Raw genomic sequence first — 20,544 nt, 5'->3', positions numbered from 1 at the left:
AAATGTAAAATCATGAAACAAAATATTGAGGATATCTATCAGCCTAATCGAGGTGTAGATTACATCGCACATTCCAGTGTTCGGACTTGTAAACAAGCCTGCATGGGATTTCTCTTATTGCGACTCCGTGCAGCCAATGGCAATGTCTGCTTTAGGTACAGTATAATGCGAGGAGCCATTTGTGGGTTGGACAGCTCTAACACACCCCCACCTCCGACATGTAAAAATATCAGCTATGTGGATGTCAACTAAAGCAGATATGATTGAATCGGGCCCTTAGTTTAGCAGGCTGGAGCCATTTGAACGCTGGCTTTAACACTTATTTGCTGACTACTTGAATTGATCTAAGTATCCGCTTTCGGATTGATGAAGAAGTATGATCATTACATAAGGGAGTATGATCACCACATAAGGAAGTAAGATTACGACATAAGGAAGTATGATCATGACATAAGGAAGTATGATCATGACATAAGGAAGTATGATCATTACATAAGGAAGTATGATCATTACATAAGGAAGTATGATCATCACATAAGGAAGTATGATCATCACATAAGGAAGTATGATCATCACATAAGGAAGTATGATCATTACATAAGGAAGTATGATCATCACATAAGGAAGTATGATCATCACATAAGGAAGCATGATCATCACATAAGGAAGTATGATCATTACATAAGGAAGCATGATCATCACATAAGGAAGTATGATCATCACATAAGGAAGTATGATCATCACATAAGGAAGTATGATCATTACATAAGGAAGCATGATCATCACATAAGGAAGTATGATCATCACATAAGGAAGTATGATCATCACATAAGGAAGTATGATCATCACATAAGGAAGTATGATCATCACATAAGGAAGTATGATCATCACATAAGGAAGTATGATCATTACATAAGGAAGTATGATCATCACATAAGGAAGTATGATCATTACATAAGGAAGTATGATCATTACATAAGGAAGTATGATCATCACATAAGGAAGTATGATCATCACATAAGGAAGTATGATCATCACATAAGGAAGTATGATCATCACATAAGGAAGTATGATCATTACATAAGGAAGTATGATCATCACATAAGGAAGTATGATCATCACATAAGGAAGTATGATCATTACATAAGGAAGTATGATCATTACATAAGGAAGTATGATCATCACATAAGGAAGTATGATCATCACATAAGGAAGTATGATCATCACATAAGGAAGTATGATCATTCCATAAGGAAGTATGATCATTACATAAGGAAGTATGATCATCACATAAGGAAGTATGATCATCACATAAGGAAGTATGATCATTACATAAGGAAGTATGATCATCACATAAGGAAGTATGATCATTACATAAGGAAGTATGATCTAAAGATGAAGGGACATGATAGTCGAAGCTGGAATAATCCATTGAAGTGCAACACTTTAGAACTGAAAGCTAGTAGGTATTGTATCCACTTTGTGATGCTGGAACAGGAATGCCAACTGTTGCCTGAACTTAATCAAAGAGATTTTTAGAACAAGCCTGTGTGGCCTTGAAAAGTGTCCGTTTTATTTCCCTTGTCTTTAAGGGACACTCACCTCCTGGGTGCTGACTGGTTCCAAGTGTGCTGTCATATTATTGTGCACTGGAAGTCTTTGTTGCTGCCGCTGATACACTGTTCACCCCTCCCTCCTCACGCCCGCCCCATCTGGTCACTTCCTCCCCTCTAACCCCATATCATCCCCTTGTTTGATGTCCCCATTCCGGGTATAGAGAGAGACAGAGAGCAGGATAGAGGAACGTTTTTTTTCTGGGGTTTTTTCCCCTGCCCCTGCCCCAGCCTCTCTCCCACGTCAGTTGGGGCATTGAATGACTGACGGCTGCATACCAAGCCTCCTTCTGGGGCTCGTTGCGTTGCGTTCACGGTCCTGTTTCTGTCCTGCCAGGGCTAAATATAATTCCCCAAGTTTGCAAATGTAGCACAAGTCCTGCAACCTGACCCCCACCCCCCACCCACCAGTCCCAGCTCTCTCACTCCCCTCTCCCTTTCTCATACACAAGGTTCAGGTTCTTGGAGGTGGGGGTGTGTGTTAGGAGAGCACTCTCCTATTTTCACACATACAGTACTCTCTCTCTCTGGCTCTCTCTCTTTCAGAGACACACACACACACACACATACTTTTGGACTTACACACTTGCCGGCACGGTCTCTCTCTCTCTCGCACACACACACACACACACTGCTGGTCGTTGGTGTGGACTGTGGCTTTGCCCCTCTGGTTTGCCGTGGTGTGGCGAACGCGGTATGGAGCAGACTGACAGGTATCGCAGGCCCGGCATGGTAAGACAGATCTAGCTAAACGCTTTACACTTTTGGTGAGTCTGTTTTGGCACCCGGTCCGGAAAGGGCGCCTTGTCGTACTGTAGGAGTGTGTGTGTTGGAGTGTGTCGGTGAGACTATGTGGGCGAGTGTGTCAGAGAGGATTGAAATTTAGGTTGGTGGACAGGACACATTAACTTAGAAAAAAGTTTTGGATGCGCCATTTCCTGGTGTCTCTCATTCTCTCTCATTCTCGCTCTCTTTGATCCTCTTCTTTCGCCTGCGTTGTGTGATTCCATTTTGGGCTGGGCCACAGCTGCAGGAAAGGAGCTGGGGTTTTAATTAGACTTCCAGTCCCCCTGGTAGACTGCCTGCCTGCTGAGGGACCCGCCAGCCTCACTGTCCCAGACCCTAGCCCCTACAGCCATTTTATGAGGCCCCCTCTATTGTGAAACATGTGATCGGCATCTCTGGGGATCCAGGCTGGTCCCAACCTGGATCCCCAGAGATGCCGATCACATAGTCCGTAACGTCAGTGTTTCCTAACACGTAAATGTAATGGTTTTTGACCTCCACAAATTTCAGACAGAGTGCTATATTTATGTAGCTGATTTCTTGATAGGTGGACGTCTAGGAGGATATTTTCTGACGTTTTACTGCTTTTTTAATGTTAATGTTACACACCCTATGCGTATTGTCATTGTTTTAGTTGTTGTTTTGGTTTCAAAGTACCTTTTTAAATGCTGTATGTCTCAACGGTATAATTAGTTGTACAAGGCAAGTCTATCTGCCATTAGCTTATCCGTTTTCAAAAGTTATTGTTGATATTACTTAATTAGTGCCCACTTTGAGCTGAATCACACCTCTGTGTATTTCCGGTGAAGTCTGTACATGACTCACGTTTTCTGTTGTTGTCTCTCTCAGCACTGCAGGGCCTTTTTTTAGATAGCAGGCCACGAAGACACGGATGTCCGTCGTCCGGCCCGTTGTCATGCCAACGGGCACGCATCGTGTGCCAAGGCACATGGCCATTTAGACATTGGGACACGCCACTGGCCACCGCGAGACATGTCTAGCGCTCCTCTCTTTAGTCCACTGTTAGCTTCAAACCTGGCTCCCTGCTTCTCAATACCTGTTGCTTTTTAATCCTCTGGAAGAGTGTTGCTTGTTGGTCTCCAGTTTCACCGCTGACTACTGTTTATGCCAGTGCTGCAGTTGTGGGATGTGAAAGCCCTGTAGAATAGTGATTGAGCCTGGGCATGATCATGGATTCTGTCCGTCGCCCTCTCTGCTGTCTGTCTGAGTGTGTTTGCCCTGTCTCTGACTGTGATTACAGCTGGGCAGACTGTTTGCTCTGATCACACAGAGGGCAAGAGGGAGGGCAGGAGGGAGGGCAGGAGGAGATAGGCAGAAATACAGCCTAGGGGAGTAGCGAGAGAGTGTGATCTTGTCAGGATTAGAATGCCATAATCAATCATACGAGTGGTTTGGACCGTTATTGTATTTCACTTCGGTATCTTTTCTTGCTATCTTTTCGATCTTATTTCACTCTGTCCCACACACACCGCCTTCTCACTTTGAATCGTAGTCTGTTTTTATCCGTAGATCTTTATACCATCATCAAGGCAAAAGGCATATGACTTCACAGCATGTGTTATACTTCCTCGGACAGTCACAAAGGAGGACACTAGATAGATGCTTATACTGTTCATCCACCCGTACAGGATACAGTGAGCTCCGAAAGTATTGGGACAGTTGTTTTGTCTCTGTACTCCAGCACTTGGGATTTGATACGATACAATGAGGTTAAAGTGCTGATGGCTTTAATTTGACTTGTATTTTCATCAATATCGTCGGGTGAACCGTTGAGATATTACAGCACTTTTTGTACATAGTCCCCCCTTTTCAGGGGACCAAAAGTATTGGAACAAATGAATTTATGTCTATTAAAGTAGTCAAGTTTAAGTATTTGGTCCCATGTTCCAAGCATGAAATGATTACATCAAGCTTGTGACTCTACAAATTTGTTAGATGCATTTCCTGATTGTTTTGGTTGTGTTTCAGATTACTTTGTGCCCGATAGAAACGAATGGTAAATGAAGTATTGTCACTTTTATTGTAAATAAGAATAGAATATGTTTCGAAAAATCTTCTACATTAATGTGGATGCTACCTTGATTACGGAGAAAGAAAGTTACAGACGTGCAAATATCATGCATCTATAACTTAAGCTGTAGCCTGTAGACGCAATGTACACATCTCCATAACAGTATTGTACCATTCTCCCTCCTCCGTTGTGCCATCATGTACTGGAACAGTTGGTTAGGCCTTCATTTCATCAGAAGAGGCAACATCATTAACATCATTTATCCCCTCAAGGCAACGCTTTTCTCCCCTCATTATTCAGCGCTCTTGTCTTTCACACTCCCACTCTTTCCTTTTTCTTCTCCCTCTTTCTCTCTCTCTCCCTTTCCTCACTCCCCCCTTCTCTCCCCCAATTTGTTCGATATCAGAGCTAAGCAGGTGTGAATTCACCCCAGTGGAAGGAAGCCACTTTGCAGATGGAAGAGAGCAGGAGAAGAAAGGCAGTCAGGGCTGCTTGGTGAACATTACAGCCTCTCACCTCTCTGCCTACTAGCTCTGCCCAGCTCTGCCTACTAGCTCTGTCTACTAGCTCTGCCCAGCTCTGCCCACTAACTCTGCCGACTAGCTCTGCCTACTAACTCTACCTACTAGCTCTGCCTACTAGCTCTGCCCACTAGCTCTGCCTACAAACTCTGCCTACTAGCTCTGCCCACCAGCTCTGCCTACAAACTCTGCCTACTAGCTCTGTCTACTAGCTCTGCCTACTAGCTCTGCCTACTAGCTCTGCCTACTAGCTCTGCCTACTAACTCTGCCTACTTACTCTGCCGACTAGCTCTGCCTACTAGCTCTAACCACTAACTCTGTCTACTAGCTCTGCCTACTAGCTCTGCCTACTAACTCTGCCTACTAACTCTGCCTACTAACTCTGTCTACTAGCTCTGTCTACTAGCTTTGCCTATTAGCTCTACCAACTAGCTCTGCCTACTAACTCTGCCTACTAGCTCTACTAGCTCTGCCTACTAACTCTGCCCACTAACTCTGCCCACTAGCTCTACCTACAAGCTCTGTCTACTAACTCTGTCTACTAACTCTGCCTACTAGCTCTGCCTACTAGCTCTGCCTACTAACTCTGTCTACTAGCTCTGTCTACTAACTCTACCTACTAACTCTGCCTACTAGCTCTGCCTACTAACTCTGTCTACTAACTCTGCCTACTAGCTCTGCCTACTAACTCTACCTACTAACTCTACCTACTAACTCTGCCTACTAACTCTGTCTACTAGCTCTGCCTACTAGCTCTGCCTACTAGCTCTGCCTACTAACTCTGCCTACTAACTCTGCCTACTAGCTCTGCCTACTAACTCTGCCTACTAGCTCTGCCTACTAACTCTGCCTACTAGCTCTGCCTACTAACTCTGTCTACTTGCTCTGTCTACTAACTCTACCTACTAACTCTACCTACTTACTCTACCTACGACCTCTGCCTACTAACTCTGTCTACTAGCTCTGTCTACTAACTCTGCCTACTAACTCTGCCTACTAACTCTGCCCTAGCTCTGCCTACTAAGCTCTGCCTACTAGCTCTGCTCACTAACTCTACCTACGAGCTCTGCCTACTAACTCTGTCTACTTGCTCTGTCTACTAACTCTACCTACTAACTCTACCTACTTACTCTACCTACGACCTCTGCCTACTAACTCTGTCTACTAGCTCTGTCTACTAACTCTGCCTACTAGCTCTGCCTACTAACTCTGTCTACTAGCTCTGTCTACTAACTCTACCTACTAACTCTGCCTACTAGCTCTGCCTACTAACTCTGCTTACTAACTCTACCTACGAGCTCTGCCTACTAACTCTACCTACGAGCTCTGCCTACTAACTCTACATACGAGCTCTGCCTACTAACTCTACCTACTTACTCTATCTACGAGCTCTGCCTACTAACTCTGTCTACTAACTCTGCCTACTAACTCTACCTACTAACTCTACCTACGAGCTCTGCCTACTAACTCTACCTACTAACTCTACCTACGAGCTCTGCCTACTAACTCTACCTACTAACTACCTACTTACTCTACCTACGAGCTCTGCCTACTAACTCTACCTACTTACTCTATCTACGAGCTCTGCTTACTAACTCTGTCTACTAACTCTGTCTACTAACTCTGCCTACTAACTCTACCTACTAACTCTACCTACTAACTCTACCTACGAGCTCTGCCTACTAACTCTACCTACTAACTCTACCTACTAACTCTACCTACTAACTTACTCTACCTACGAGCTCTGCCTACTAACTCTACCTACTAACTCTACCTACTAACTCTGCCTACGAGCTCTGCCTACTAACTCTACTGGACCAAACTCCAGAGGACTTACAGTTACATAATTCCAACCTGACAGCAGTGCAACTTGATTATTTATCGTTGTTCCATTGTTATCTGATCAATTAATGTATTTGCTGCACCTTTTGGATTTTGGGGTAGAGTAACCTTACTGGGGTTCAACTGAAAGCATTTATTACTGTAAAATGTTTTTCATGGATAAGGAGAGATATAGGGGAATATTTGCCAAGGAAATCTGGTTTGTGAAATCTGGCATGTCTCAGCTTTGAAGTGATTACCCATATTCTCATCCTCCTTTTCTCCTCCTCATCCTCCCCCCCTCCCTCCCCTTTGATTCAGAGCGGTTGGGTTAAATTCGGAAGACGCATATTGGTTGAATACATTCAGTTATGCAACTGACTAGGTATCTCTTTCCTCCTTTCTTCAATAAGAAGCCAAGTCTGCCATGACAACTCGCTGAATGACATCAGACAATCACATGCTTTGACATCACATGCTTTGACATCACATGCTTTGCTAACCTTAGAAGGCTTAGCTTACATGTCTCTTTTCTAGATAATACTTGCAACATTTCTGTTGTGTCTAAATGTTACTCACCCATACAAGTCAGATACTACTAAAATCTTCTATGAATTCTGTCAGTGTATTTGCTACCACGTGTATTACTGACAAGTTCCAGGGAGAACATATAAGAAACTTGTTAAATTCTTCTAAATCTTTTCTACACAAGTATGGAGTGATATTAACAGAGATGTGCGTATTATGAAACATTCTGTCTCATTGATTTGGGTGGGACCCATGTCATTGTTATATACAGTTGAAGTCGGAAGTTCGGTTGGAGTCATTAAAACTCGTTTTTCAACCACTCTACAAATATCTTGTTAACAAACTATACTTTTGGCAAGTCGGTTAGGACATCTACTTCGTGCATGACACAAGTAATTTTTCCAACAATTGTTTACAGACAGATTATTTCACGTATAATTCACTGTATCACAATTCCAGTGGGTCAGAAGTTTACATACACTAAGTTGACTGGGCCTTTAAACAGCTTGGAAAATTCCAGAAAATTATGCCATGGCTTTAGAAGCTTCTGCGGCTAATTTACATAATTTGAGTCAATTGGAGGTGTACCTGTGGATGTATTCCAAGGCCTACCTTAAAACTCAGTGCCTCTTTGCTTGACATCATGGGAAAATCAAAAGAAATCAGCCCAGATCTCAAATTTTTTTTTTTGCAGACCTCCACAAGTCTGGTTCATCCTTGGGAGCAATTTCCAAACGCCTGAAGGTACCACGTTCATCTGTATAAACAATAGTACACAAGTATAAACACCATGGGACCACACAGCCGTCATACCGCTCAGGAAGGAGACGTGTTCTGTCTCCTAGAGATGAACATACTTTGGTGCGAAAAGTGCAAATCAATCCCAGAACAACAGCAGAGGTCCTTGTGAAGATGCTGGAGGAAACAGGTACAAAAGTATCTATATCCACAGTAAAACGAGTCCTATATCGACATAACCTGAAAGGCCGCTCAGCAAGGAAGAAGCCACTGCTACCGCCATAAAAAGCCAGACTACGGTTTGCAACTGCACATGGGGACAAAGATCGTACTTTTTGGAGAAATATCCTCTGGTCTGATGAAACAAAAATAGAACTGTTTGGCCATAATGACCATCGTTATGTTTGGAGGAAAAAGGGGGAGGCTTACAGGCCGAAGAACACCATCCCAACCATGAAGAACGGAGGTGGCAGCATTATGTTGTGGGGGTGCCTTGCTGTAGGAGGGACTGGTGCACTTCACAAAATAAATGGCATCATGAGGACAGAAAATGATGTGGATATATTGAAGCAACATCTCAAGACATCAGTCAGGAAGTTAAAGCTTGGTCGCAAATGGGTCTTCTGACCCAATGGGAATGTGATGAAAGAAATAAAAGCTGCAATAAATCATTCTCTACTATTATTCTGACATTTCACTTTCTTCAAGTAAAGTGGTGATCCTAACTGACCTAAGACAGGGAATTTGTGCTGGGATTAAATTTCAGAAATGGTGAAAAACTGAGTTTAAATGTATTTTGCTAAAATGAATGTAAACTTCTGACTTCAACTGTCTGTCTATAAGCCCAGCTCTCCAGGCAAAGTCTTGAAGCAGGATGTTTATCAAATAAGCTCAGCTGTAGCCATTAGTCACCTGTTGAGTATGTTTCTGAGAGCATGTTAATCTAGCCATTTCTCCTGCCTTCACCACTTCTAAAGTGAGCGGTGCTATTCTGATGGTGTCTCTCATCCTCACCATGTTTATATCTCTCTCTCTCTCTCTTTCTGAACTAAGCAGCTGGGCTGGTTACTGTGACACTACTGGGATCTCTGGCCTGGCCAATGGGAGATCAGCTATGGGATCAGGTGGTCTTTAGCTATTTTGAACAGGAGCTGTGAAGTGAAGCAAACAACTAAATGAGTGACAGAATCCATTGACAGAGGGAGGGAGTGGAAGAGAGGGAAGGACAGTATGCATTAAAGGAGTATGTAGAGAGGCGATGGGAGAGAGAGAGGAAAAGAGAGGCTTTAGGAGAGAGAGGGCTGTAGGAGAGAAAGAATAAGGGGGAGGGTAAGAGTAATTAGAGGCATCCCTACTGCCTGTTGATCGGTACATCACCCTGGTTCCTGCCTCACACTCCCCTCCCCACCAGACTGTATTTGTTTAGTAAAGGATTGATTAAGTCCCTAATTGTGTCTCTTTTTCTCTCCATGGATTTCACTCCCGTCTTTGTCTTTTTTCTATTCTGCGGGTTTGTCATGTGGTGTGACCAGGTTGAGTGCACACACACTAACACACACATACAGACAGACACACTGTAACGGTTTTCTAGGTGTGAAGGAGAGTCGGACCAAAATGCAGCGTGTAGATTGCGATCCATAATTTAATAAACAAACGTAAACACGAATCTAAATACAAACACTACAAAAACAATAAACGTAACGAAAACCGAAACAGCCTATACTTGTGTAACCTAACACATAGACAGGAACAAGGACACTAAGGACAATCACCCACAAAACCCAACACAAAACAGGCTACCTAAATATGGTTCCCAATCAGAGACATTGACTAACACCTGCCTCTGATTGAGAACCATATCAGGCCAAACATAGAAATAGACAAACCAGACACACAACATAGAATGCCCACCCAGCTCACGTCCTGACCAACACTAAAACAAGGAAAACACATATGAACGATGGTCAGAACGTGACACACACACACACACACACACTAACACACACACACACACACACACACATCCCTCTTGCTCCCTCTCGCTTCACTGCATCACGGACCTGTTGCAGCAGTCAGGGAGTTGCTGTTCTGTGAGAGTTATTCTGACGAGGCAGTAAGCTATTCTCTCCTCTTTATTCTCTCTCTTAGACAGACACAGTCCTCTTGGTTTCCCATCTATCTTAATTAACCTTTCTGTAATAATCAGCTCTCCATGTTGGGATGCACCTGTATGGGTTAGAGGATGACTCAGAGCCGGTAAGTGGCAACGGCTATTATCATCATTATTAAACACTGCATGTCTGTCTGTGTCGGGGAGCCGGGCAAGGGTGGGTGTGTTGTGTTAATGAAACAGGAACTAGGGATGGTCAGGGGTGGCTCCTCTGGAAGTGGCTACCTGTTGCCTTTGTTACCGGGCGTGGCATTGCTAAGCCACCGATTGAATTTGATGGGAAAGGTGGCTGCACAAGTATCAACTTTCTGTTTGTTATTAATTCAAACCATATAAAGTGGTACAATAAATATCAAAGTGCCTAGCTCTCACTCACATACAGTATTTCTGTCTGTCTGTGACAGGTTGCCCTTGTGTATATTTAGTCCTTCAAGTTCTGTCTGGCCCCTATTTGCTCTGGAGTAGAGATGGGGGCTGAAGCCGCTGAACCTTCACCTCCGACCCCTGACCCGTGCTACCTTCTGGGGCATTCTGGGACTCAACCCTTCTTTTCATTTCTTCTTCTCTTTCACACGGCTCTATACGTAACGACAGTGCCTGCAGTTGCTGTTATAACAGGCAGAGACCGAGAGACCAATAGGGAGTTGGGAAGTTTTCTGATTTCGAGATCGCACCATTTTTTTTAAAGCACTTTTGCCTAAGCACATACTTATGTGCTAATTACCAAATACCTACGTGTTTGAACTCCCCATTTTCTCACCGGGGAATTATTTCAAGTCATTACATATGGTGGATGTCAATTCTCACCACATTCTCACCTCTATTTTAAAACCCCACACCTAATGACTCACTCATTCTGCCTCGCACATTCAGCTGTCCACATTCTTGTCTGCACCTCCCACGGGTGTATGCGGCAAGCAAGCGAGAGAGAGTCTGACACCTGGAAAAACCGAACAAGTGGGATAGTTACATAAAGAGAACACTCAAACCCTTTACAAGTGAGCCAGGCTGTACTACCAGTGCTGGGCTGTGGTGTACAGGATGCCAGGCAGGGAACGCTCCGCTCTGAGCAGAGCCCCCCAGGAGAGGAGGCCAGGCCAGGGTTTTTATTGTGTGTATGGGTGGATTAGGGTCAGCCAGAGAGGCTCAGGTTACCATTGATCAATGGTGGTGGAAGTGGACAAAACCATAGCCACTTCATGAGTGATATATCAGTGCTAATATTAAATCCGGGCCTTAGGCCGTTTTATCTCTCTTTTCTATCTCTCTCTATCTCCCCCTCTCTCTCTCTGACACGCCCACACTCTGTTGGCACTGGGTGTTAAACACATCAAAGCGCCTGATCAGATGTGATTCAGGTTTACATATGTGTTTTGATGCATCCACTTCACACCCATATTACACCAGCCAAGTGTTCTGTGCCAGACAGTAATGTGTGTGTATTTGAGGAGTAGGCTTGAGTGCAGGCAGCCAGTCAGGCAGGTTCCCTTTGTGCCTCCAGGATATAAATAAAGGGTGAAACAAAAGAAATACCACAGAGAGGTGGACCTGATGACAATTATAGGTGATTGGGATATTTGCCCTCGAGCCATTCAGAATGAGGTAGGCACCAGTCAGTAGTATAGAACACACTACAGTACATACTATGGTCTAAACAGAGATGGAAGGAACACACTACAGTACATATTATGGTCTAAACAGAGATGGACAGAACACACTACAGTACATATTATGATCTAAACAGAGATGGACAGAACACACTACTGTACATATTATGGTCTAAACAGAGATGGACAGAACACACTACAGTACATATTATGGTCTAAACAGAGATGGACAGAACACACTACAGTACATACTATGGTCTAAACAGAGATGGACAGAACACACTACAGTACATATTATGGTCTAAACAGAGATGGACAGAACACACTACAGTACATATTATGGTGTAAACAGAGATGGACAGAACACACTACAGTACATATTATGGTCTAAACAGAGATGGAGCAACGCATAGGGAGATGTGAAAAGACAGGCAGTGGAAAATAATATATTGAGAGAAGAGACTTAGAGGCACAGAGTGAAGGAGACATAAAGCAGAAAGGGAGAGAGATCCCAGATGATCACGTTGGGCACAAGGCCTTGATTGTGTTATTCCACACACACCTCTACATTCCACTAATTTCTCTCCCCCCTGTCTGTCGTTGGTGTTGTTATGGGGAGGTGTGTGTGTGTGTGGTTCCAGTAGTACTATTGCTGTCTTTATTGCCTTTACAGGCACAGGGGTTTTTATTCAAGGATGTGTGGTCATGCCATAGAATACGCTTGTGTACACACACACACACACACACACTCACACACACCCCTGCTCGAACAAACATACACACACACGCTTGAACAAACATACAGCACGCTAGAAAAAATGACCATGCCACCATCTCCCACATTCTCCTTCTTTCCTTCTCTCTATACCTCCTCTCTCTCTGTCCTCTTTCTTTCTCTCTCCCACACATAAACACACACTCACTCACTCTCACTTCCTTACTCTGTCCCTGTGTGTGTGTGTGTGTGTTGCAGGGCTCTGCCGACTCCTACACCAGCCGGCCGTCGGACTCAGATGTGTCCCTGGAGGAGGACCCAGAGGCACTGAGGAAGGAGGCAGACCTACAGGCCTTGGCCACCCTCGAGAAAGCTAAGGTCAGAGGTCACCATGACCCTTCCCTGTGGCCATGTCCTTCTGTTATACAGTACCCCATACAGCCGTACAAAACAGCACGTTCTTTAACCATTCGCCCTGACCCTAACTATACACCTGACTAATCTCGCTGACAGTGTCCCCTCTGTGTTTTAGGTACACGGTTAACACATATTATAGCCTGTCTTTCTAGTCAATTAACATTCAATAACAGTCTTTGTGACATTATAGACTTCGAGCGACATGACAAGTTGAGTAATATCTCACCCCCGTCTTGTCCGCTCTATCGCCCCCATGTCATTCATCATTCTTATCCTCCGTTCTCATTCTTTGTTTCGGCTTTCTCTTTCTTGCTTCAACCCCTCCAGACCAAACCAGTGGCCTTTGCTGTGCGGACGAATGTGGGCTACAACTCTGGGCCCAACGACGACGTCCCAGTGCAGGGCATGGCCATCTCCTTTGAAGCCAAAGACTTCCTACACATCAAAGAGGTACCGGAGCTGCGTAAACAACACTGGGCCTTCTTATTTCTTATTGTTAGATCATTTCTGAAGATGTTTTAGTCCCCGTCCCCTGGAGCTTTACGAAGACAGTGGGATATGGTGAAGTGGCAATTTTGTTATAATATAAACATCCGGATCTATATTTATATCTGATTGATGTGTCGATAAGCAAGCTACGATGGCGGTGGCGGTTGCCTTGGAAACACTCAGCAGGGACTCTGTGAGAGAGGGAGGAGAAGACTGGTGTGTGTATTATTGGGTAGCATTTACCTGTCTGTCTGTCCGTGTGCTCTGTGCAGAAGTACAATAATGACTGGTGGATTGGGCGTCTGGTGAAGGAGGGCTGTGAGGTGGGGTTCATCCCCAGCCCAGTCAAACTGGAGAACACCAGGCTACTGCAGGAGCAGAAGATGAGACAGAACCGCCTCAGCTCCAGGTACTGGCTGCTGCCCACACCCACACCCACGTCCCCTGGCACCCATCACCCAGGCACTTTACAGCAACGTAGATCAGTTACCTATCAGCTACCGTCAGGTCAGAGCTGTTATCAGGGCTCAATTCGAATTGAAGGCAGTTCATTCAGATAGTTATTTGAATTGAATTGTTATAATTTTTTAAAACTTTTGAAAAAAGTAGCGTCTACTTTTCAGTTTATTGAGAAGTCATTGAAAATAAATGCCCTTGAATTGTAATTTTTGTTTACTTTCTAAATTGACTGCCTTCAATTTGAATTGAGCCAACCCTGTTATCCAATTAGCTTCCACGATGCATGCAACATAATACAGTACAATGATCACCCAATCACCACTTCACAACAGTCACTACTTCACAATTAAAAATGGGAAAAGTTCCATTTATTTTCAATTACATTTTTTTTTCAATCCACTTCAATTTTCACCTACCAGTAACCATCCACTCATTGTTCTCTCCTCCTCCCTCTTACAGCAAATCTGGTGGCAGCTCCAGCCTGGACGTTGCCACGGGAACACGCAGGCCCACCCCTCCTGGCACAGGTAAGGTCAGGGGTAAGGGGTCATCTTCACAGCTCGGCTGGCTAGAAGAGAAACACACGATAGCTATAGATATAGCCCTTTGCCGCGGCCTGTCGCTAATATTCCATGCAGATTTGAGTTGGATAGTTAGTGATCCATGACGAATGAGATATCTGCAGTGTGGAGGGGAGCGTCTGGGTGGGTGCTGCTGCTGCTGCTGCTGGAGTGAGAGTCAGACGGAGAGAAAGAGAGGGGTCCTATAGCAGGTTTGTCATTAGCATGGCTAACAGGACCAGCCTGAAACACAGCTGAGGATATAAGCGCTCCTCTCGTCAAATCTGATCACTACGCTTGGCCAGACCAGGGCCGTGTCCCAAATGGCACCCTATTCCCTGCATAGTGCGCTAGTTTTGACCAAAGCCTTATGGGCCCTGGTCAAAGGTAATGCACTTTGATGCCCAATTTCAGCCTTAAAGTGTTGGCACTGGGCAGCAACGGGATAGTTCAGTTCAGTCACACTGCTGGATAGACAGTACGGTTCACTGAGGGAAATAAATAGACTGGCATAGAGACCGAAGGAAAGATTGACAGAAATATATACATATTTTTATTAGATAAGAGCCGACTGGGAGTGAATTCATTGAACTGAATAATTGAATTGAAGACAGACGGACGAGATCAGACACATTGTTTCTCCGTTGATGGATGTGTTACGTTAATGCACGACAGTTATAGTATGGTTCTCTTTATCAACCCTATTTGTTATACCTGAACTGATATACCAAACCCCTCTTCCTGCCTAGCTGTGCCAGCTTAAAGCACCCGTAACCACATCCAAAACACAGAGCCCTTACCACCTTAACCAGTCCCAGCACACAGCAAACCCTCCTCAGGGCAGCTACACCCCCTTTTCTGCCTCCACCTCCTAGCACCTCTTCTTCTCTTCTCTCTCTCTCTTTTTCTCGTCTCCGCCACCTTCTTCTTCAGCAGTGAATAGCTCGCTCTTCCACCTCCTTTCTCTCCGCATCTCTCTCTTACTCACTGTTGTGTTTGCGATCACTGTTTTTCTGACCTGCTCATGCACTGACTTCGTCGTGACCAAAAGCATTTATTCTTTACTTAGTCACCTATTGACTTTTATTTCAGCACTGTTATTTCTGGTTCAGAACTCTGTCATTTCTCCCATTTCTCGATCTCAGATCTGTGTCTGGCCTTCTCTCTGCTTTTGATTGCCTTTCTTGTCCTCCCTTTTTTCCTCTTTCCTCATTTCTCTGTATACATCTCCACTTTTTCTTCCTCTTTTCACTATTGCTCGATATTCTCTCTCTCTCTCTCTCTCTCTCTCTCTCTCTCTCTACCCTGCCCCACCCCTCAGCTCATGTGGACATGTCCACGATGGCTTTTGACCTTGACCCCCTGGACCTGGATGCCGAGGAGCCCCCTGAGCCCCAGGGTGACCCTCGCTCCCCCAAGGGCAGCGCAGGCAGCGTCACCTCCCCCCAGGGCCAAATCCACCGCCTGCCCTTCTTTAAGAAGGTAAAGCCCTCCAGGGGACCCAGGCACCACGGCTGCTTCCCCTCCCCAACTCCCTTCAACCAAACCCCCCTTCTGCACGAAGCTATGGCCCAGTCCTAGGCTTTAATAACCTCTGTCTGTCCCCACTAGCCCCTCTTACCCTTACCGTCTCCGACTTACTGCACTAAACTGACCCACCGTTCCCGCCGCTAGCCAGCGCCTGTCTGACTCCCTAATCCCGATTGGCCCCTCAGTCTCTGGTCACCACGGTGACGTTGAGTTCTGTTTGCCTGTGTGTTTCTGCGCTGGTCAACTGTGGGAGGGGTTGAGCTGAAGCTAAAGACGAAACCTGACCACGTTCATACATTCGCCGATGCAAAAGCAATGTATGAATATTCGTCAACGGTGCAACCCGAAACAATAAATGTCATTATCGATCAGACTACAGTGGGTGTGGTCTCCGCTGTCCTATTGAACAGCTCCACTCCCAATTCCCAACTAACCGTCACCTGTCAATAACAACACGTCCTCTGTCTTTTGTGCTTTTTGTCTCTTTTTGTCCCTTTTGCTCTGTCTTCTCGTTTGGGGTTGTGTGCGGAATGATACTGTAGGTGGTCCGGCTAAACAGAAACAGAAGTCGGTGAGTCGGTGCTGACCTTTAATTGACCTTTACCTTCTGTTCTGCCTCGTCCTCCTCCTCTTCTTCCTCTCTCTTTGCTCTCCATGTTCCTCAGTCTGCTCTCATGTCAGCTTATGCTAGAGTGAGTGGGAGGTGACTGGATTTGAACATTTCCTCATTTTTGTCAAGGTTTTCACTTATGCCCCAAGAAGAAGATTTCCGTGTTGCAGTTGTCCCCAGGGATATTGTGTTCCAAAATGATCAATTAATAAATTATGGAAAATTAGAAATTATAGGGAGGAATTGTAGGAAGGGAAATGTTAGTTCCACCCCCAAATGCAAGCAGGGCTTCCATTTGTCTCGGTCTTCAGAACTGATTGGGTAAACTCGGGCTGTCAGTATGCAGTCAGAGCTGATTGGGTAAACACGGGCTGTCAGCATGCAGTCAGAGCTGATTGGGTAAACACAGTCTGTCAGTATGGTATGCAGTCAGAGCTGATTGGGTAAACACGGGCTGCCAGTAAGCAGTCAGAGCTGATTGGGTAAACACGGGCTGTCAGCATGCAGTCAGAGCTGATTGGGTAAACACGGGCTGTCAGCATGCAGTCAGAGCTGATTGGGTAAACACGGGCTGTCAGCATGCAGTCAGAGCTGATTGGGTAAACACGGGCTGTCAGTAAGCAGTCAGAGCTGATTGGGTAAACACGGGCTGTCAGCATGCAGTCAGAGCTGATTGGGTAAACACGGGCTGCCAGTAAGCAGTCAGAGCTGATTGGGTAAACACGGGCTGTCAGTATGCAGTCAGAGCTGATTGGGTAAACACGGGCTGTCAGTCAGATGCAGTCAGAGCTGATTGGGTAAACACGGGCTGTCAGTATGCAGTCAGAGCTGATTGGGTAAACACGGGCTGCCAGTAAGCAGTCAGAGCTGATTGGGTAAACACGGGCTGTCAGTATGTAGTCAGAGCTGATTGGGTAATCACGGGCTGCCAGTAAGCAGTCAGAGCTGATTGGGTAAACACGGGCTGCCAGTAAGCAGTCAGAGCTGATTGGGTAAACACGGGCTGTCAGTAAGCAGTCAGAGCTGATTGGGTAAACACGGGCTGCCAGTAAGCAGTCAGAGCTGATTGGGTAAACACGGGCTGCCAGTAAGCAGTCAGAGCTGATTGGGTAAACACGGGCTGCCAGTAAGCAGTCAGAGCTGATTGGGTAAACACGGGCTGCCAGTAAGCAGTCAGAGCTGATTCAGAGCTGTAAACACGGGCTGCCAGTAAGCAGTCAGAGCTGATTGGGTAAACACGGGCTGCCAGTAAGCAGTCAGAGCTGATTGGGTAAACACGGGCTGTCAGTATGTAGTCAGAGCTGATTGGGTAAACACGGGCTGCCAGTAAGCAGTCAGAGCTGATTGGGTAAACACGGGCTGCCAGTAAGCAGTCAGAGCTGATTGGGTAAACACGGGCTGCCAGTAAGCAGTCAGAGCTGATTGGGTAAACACGGGCTGCCAGTAAGCAGTCAGAGCTGATTGGGTAAACACGGGCTGCCAGTAAGCAGTCAGAGCTGATTGGGTAAACACGGGCTGCCAGTAAGCAGTCAGAGCTGATTGGGTAAACACGGGCTGTCAGTATGTAGTCAGAGCTGATTGGGTAAACACGGGCTGTCAGTATGCAGTCAGAGCTGATTGGGTAAACTGTCAGTACAGTCAGGCTGCCAGTAAGCAGTCAGAGCTGATTGGGTAAACACGGGCTGCCAGTAAGCAGTCAGAGCTGATTGGGTAAACACGGGCTGCCAGTAAGCAGTCAGAGCTGATTGGGTAAACACGGGCTGTCAGTATGCAGTCAGAGCTGATTGGGTAAACACGGGCTGCCAGTAAGCAGGTGCAGGCGTGTCACGGCCCCTGTCACTCACACTTCTTGTGAACGTTAATGCTCCCTGATGTGTTTTCATGCCCATTCTGGACGGCTGCTTTGACTGACAGCCTGACAGCCTGTCATCAGCCCGCCTCGCTATCCCTCGCTATCTCAGAGCTGTCAACACTGCTTTGATCCTGTAGATACAGGAGACTGTGGAGGCAGAGGCACGCTTTGTCCTCCAATAGCAAAAACACTCTATAGATTACGTGAAAGTTCATGTCATTCAGAAAGAGAGAGATGAATGGCGATACGCAGTACACTTCCCCCAGCACTGCACCTCTAGTGATGAGCACCATTTGGAAAAGTTCTTAAGTGTATTTTTAGATGTAGTGAATCGTAATGGGGTGAACTGAGTCCACTGCCTGGTCGTGGAGGTGTGGCTTTATGTAACGTAACGTACCTTAGTGGAGGAGAGCTCTTCAAGCCTCTATGCTACTGCTCTCAGTGCACTAAAGTGCTGCATGGAATACAGAGGAGAAGGCGTGCTGGGAATACAGAGAGCGGGTGTAGGATCTTACTGTGATCACTTTTTGTTGCTGAGAATTGTCCTGGAGGAAATGCAAATGAGCTTTGTGATTTACATACATTCACTGAAAACCCACACAAACACACTGTTATATTAACAGTAGTGCACTTTTCACGTGCACTACTTTTGGCCAGTTAATGGCCTAACCACGGATCAACCAACACTATGGACTAAACGTTCAAAACCTGTTGCTGCGGGATTATTTTTGCCGTGACAATATAGGTCAAATGAAGATCCTTCATCTGTATTCTCCTAATGCCTGCCTGTCTGTTAGTGGATAGACCATGGGAGTGGTTTACTTAGTGTTCTCCCCTCACCTGTCACTCCAAAACGGGGCGCTTTCTATAACAGAACAGATGCTTATAGATTGTCGGCCAGATGCTTCTCATGATTCATATTGATGGAATGTTAATGTATGCATTTGTTGTACTTGTCGGAATATTGATTGACTGGGTGTGGGTGTTTTGTGCAAGAGTGCGTGTCGTCTGTGTATGTTTCCATTTTCAATGTGATTTGAGTGTTTGAGTAAGTGTCTGAAATACGTTCTCTGTATGTTGGTTCAAAATGAGGGGTATCCTTTTTGTAGGTTTAGTGTGTGTGCTTGTTGTCCATTTTTCTCTGGGCCTAAAAACCCACTTGGCTCGGTGTCTATCTGGCTTCTTTCTATAAAGCAAGAGGGGTCCACCACACACAGATACATACTACGAGAGAGTAGGAGAGAGAGTGTTATCTTCGACTGGAACTGCTGTCACATGAGCCTTTGGGTGCACGAAAGCTACTGAGATTTTTTCTCTCTATATATATAGATATCAATAATGGCCCTTACCACTCTCCATAGCTCATTCCAATCCAATTTGATTATGGTTTATTTAATTTGCTATGACTGGGAGAGCAGACTGAGAAATGGAAAATGAGTGCTTTCTGTGAAAAATGTTGAGCTTGGTCTTTTACCCTCTCCAAGATAATAAATGGCCTCTGTCTGAAATGCATTACATATCATTCTGACTGTAGTCTACTGTACAGAGAGAGGAAGAATTGGTGTTGCCATAATGTTGATTTATGTGTGTGTGTGTGTGTGTGTGTTTCTGTGGCAGTAGATTGTGTAGCTCCAGACGCGTGCGTACAAAGTGGCTGTAGATTGTGCGTCTCGGAGTACGCGTGAGCTCTGTTCGCATGCATGTCTGTGTTCAGACACAGAGGTTATAGTGTCTCACCCCACTCTTGGTGCTCTCCTGTCTGGCTCAGATGGAGCATGTCCCCCCGTACGACGTGGTCCCCTCCATGAGACCCATCATTCTAGTGGGGCCGTCACTGAAGGGCTACGAGGTAAGGCTACTGTGTAGCTCAATCTCCCCAACGTTCTTCATGGTTTATAATACCGGTCATATCCCCACGCCTCGGTTGTTCTTCTTCTCCTCGTCTCCCACCAGGTGACTGACATGATGCAAAAGGCTCTCTTTGACTTTCTCAAGCACAAGTTTGAGGGCAGGTGAGTTTCAGGCCAGCCAGAGAACCTAACTGAAATATGTACCATATTTAGTAAAGGTTGAAAATGTCTTCAACTTAGTTATT

The 20,544-nt window shown here is 45.4% G+C and overlaps 1 protein-coding gene across 10 annotated transcripts in view; it reads left to right on the top strand.

Annotated features, from left to right (window-relative positions):
* LOC112225960 (voltage-dependent L-type calcium channel subunit beta-1-like) overlaps positions 1-20,544 on the top strand; it is a 35,754-nt gene that overhangs the window by 7,559 nt on the left and 7,651 nt on the right. For 5 of the 10 annotated variants that reach the window (XM_042307132.1, XM_042307131.1, XM_042307133.1 and 2 more), the window contains exons 3-9: positions 12,791-12,910; positions 13,277-13,399; positions 13,711-13,847; positions 14,357-14,424; positions 15,779-15,939; positions 20,218-20,298; positions 20,403-20,461. In XM_042307132.1, coding sequence (XP_042163066.1) covers positions 12,791-12,910; positions 13,277-13,399; positions 13,711-13,847; positions 14,357-14,424; positions 15,779-15,939; positions 20,218-20,298; positions 20,403-20,461 — 749 coding nt within the window. Of the gene's footprint in view, positions 1-2,130; positions 2,346-10,158; positions 10,297-12,790; positions 12,911-13,276; positions 13,400-13,710; positions 13,848-14,356; positions 14,425-15,778; positions 15,940-16,529; positions 16,559-20,217; positions 20,299-20,402; positions 20,462-20,544 lie in introns of those variants that run through there. The other 5 variants (XM_042307135.1, XM_042307134.1, XM_042307136.1 and 2 more) reach the window with 3 other exon arrangements.

Source organism: Oncorhynchus tshawytscha, linkage group LG27 (genome assembly GCF_018296145.1).
Source record: "Oncorhynchus tshawytscha isolate Ot180627B linkage group LG27, Otsh_v2.0, whole genome shotgun sequence".
In the NCBI taxonomy this organism is placed as follows: domain Eukaryota; kingdom Metazoa; phylum Chordata; class Actinopteri; order Salmoniformes; family Salmonidae; genus Oncorhynchus; species Oncorhynchus tshawytscha.
Note: the sequence above shows the minus strand (reverse complement) of the source record. Positions and strands in the feature narration are given on the sequence as shown.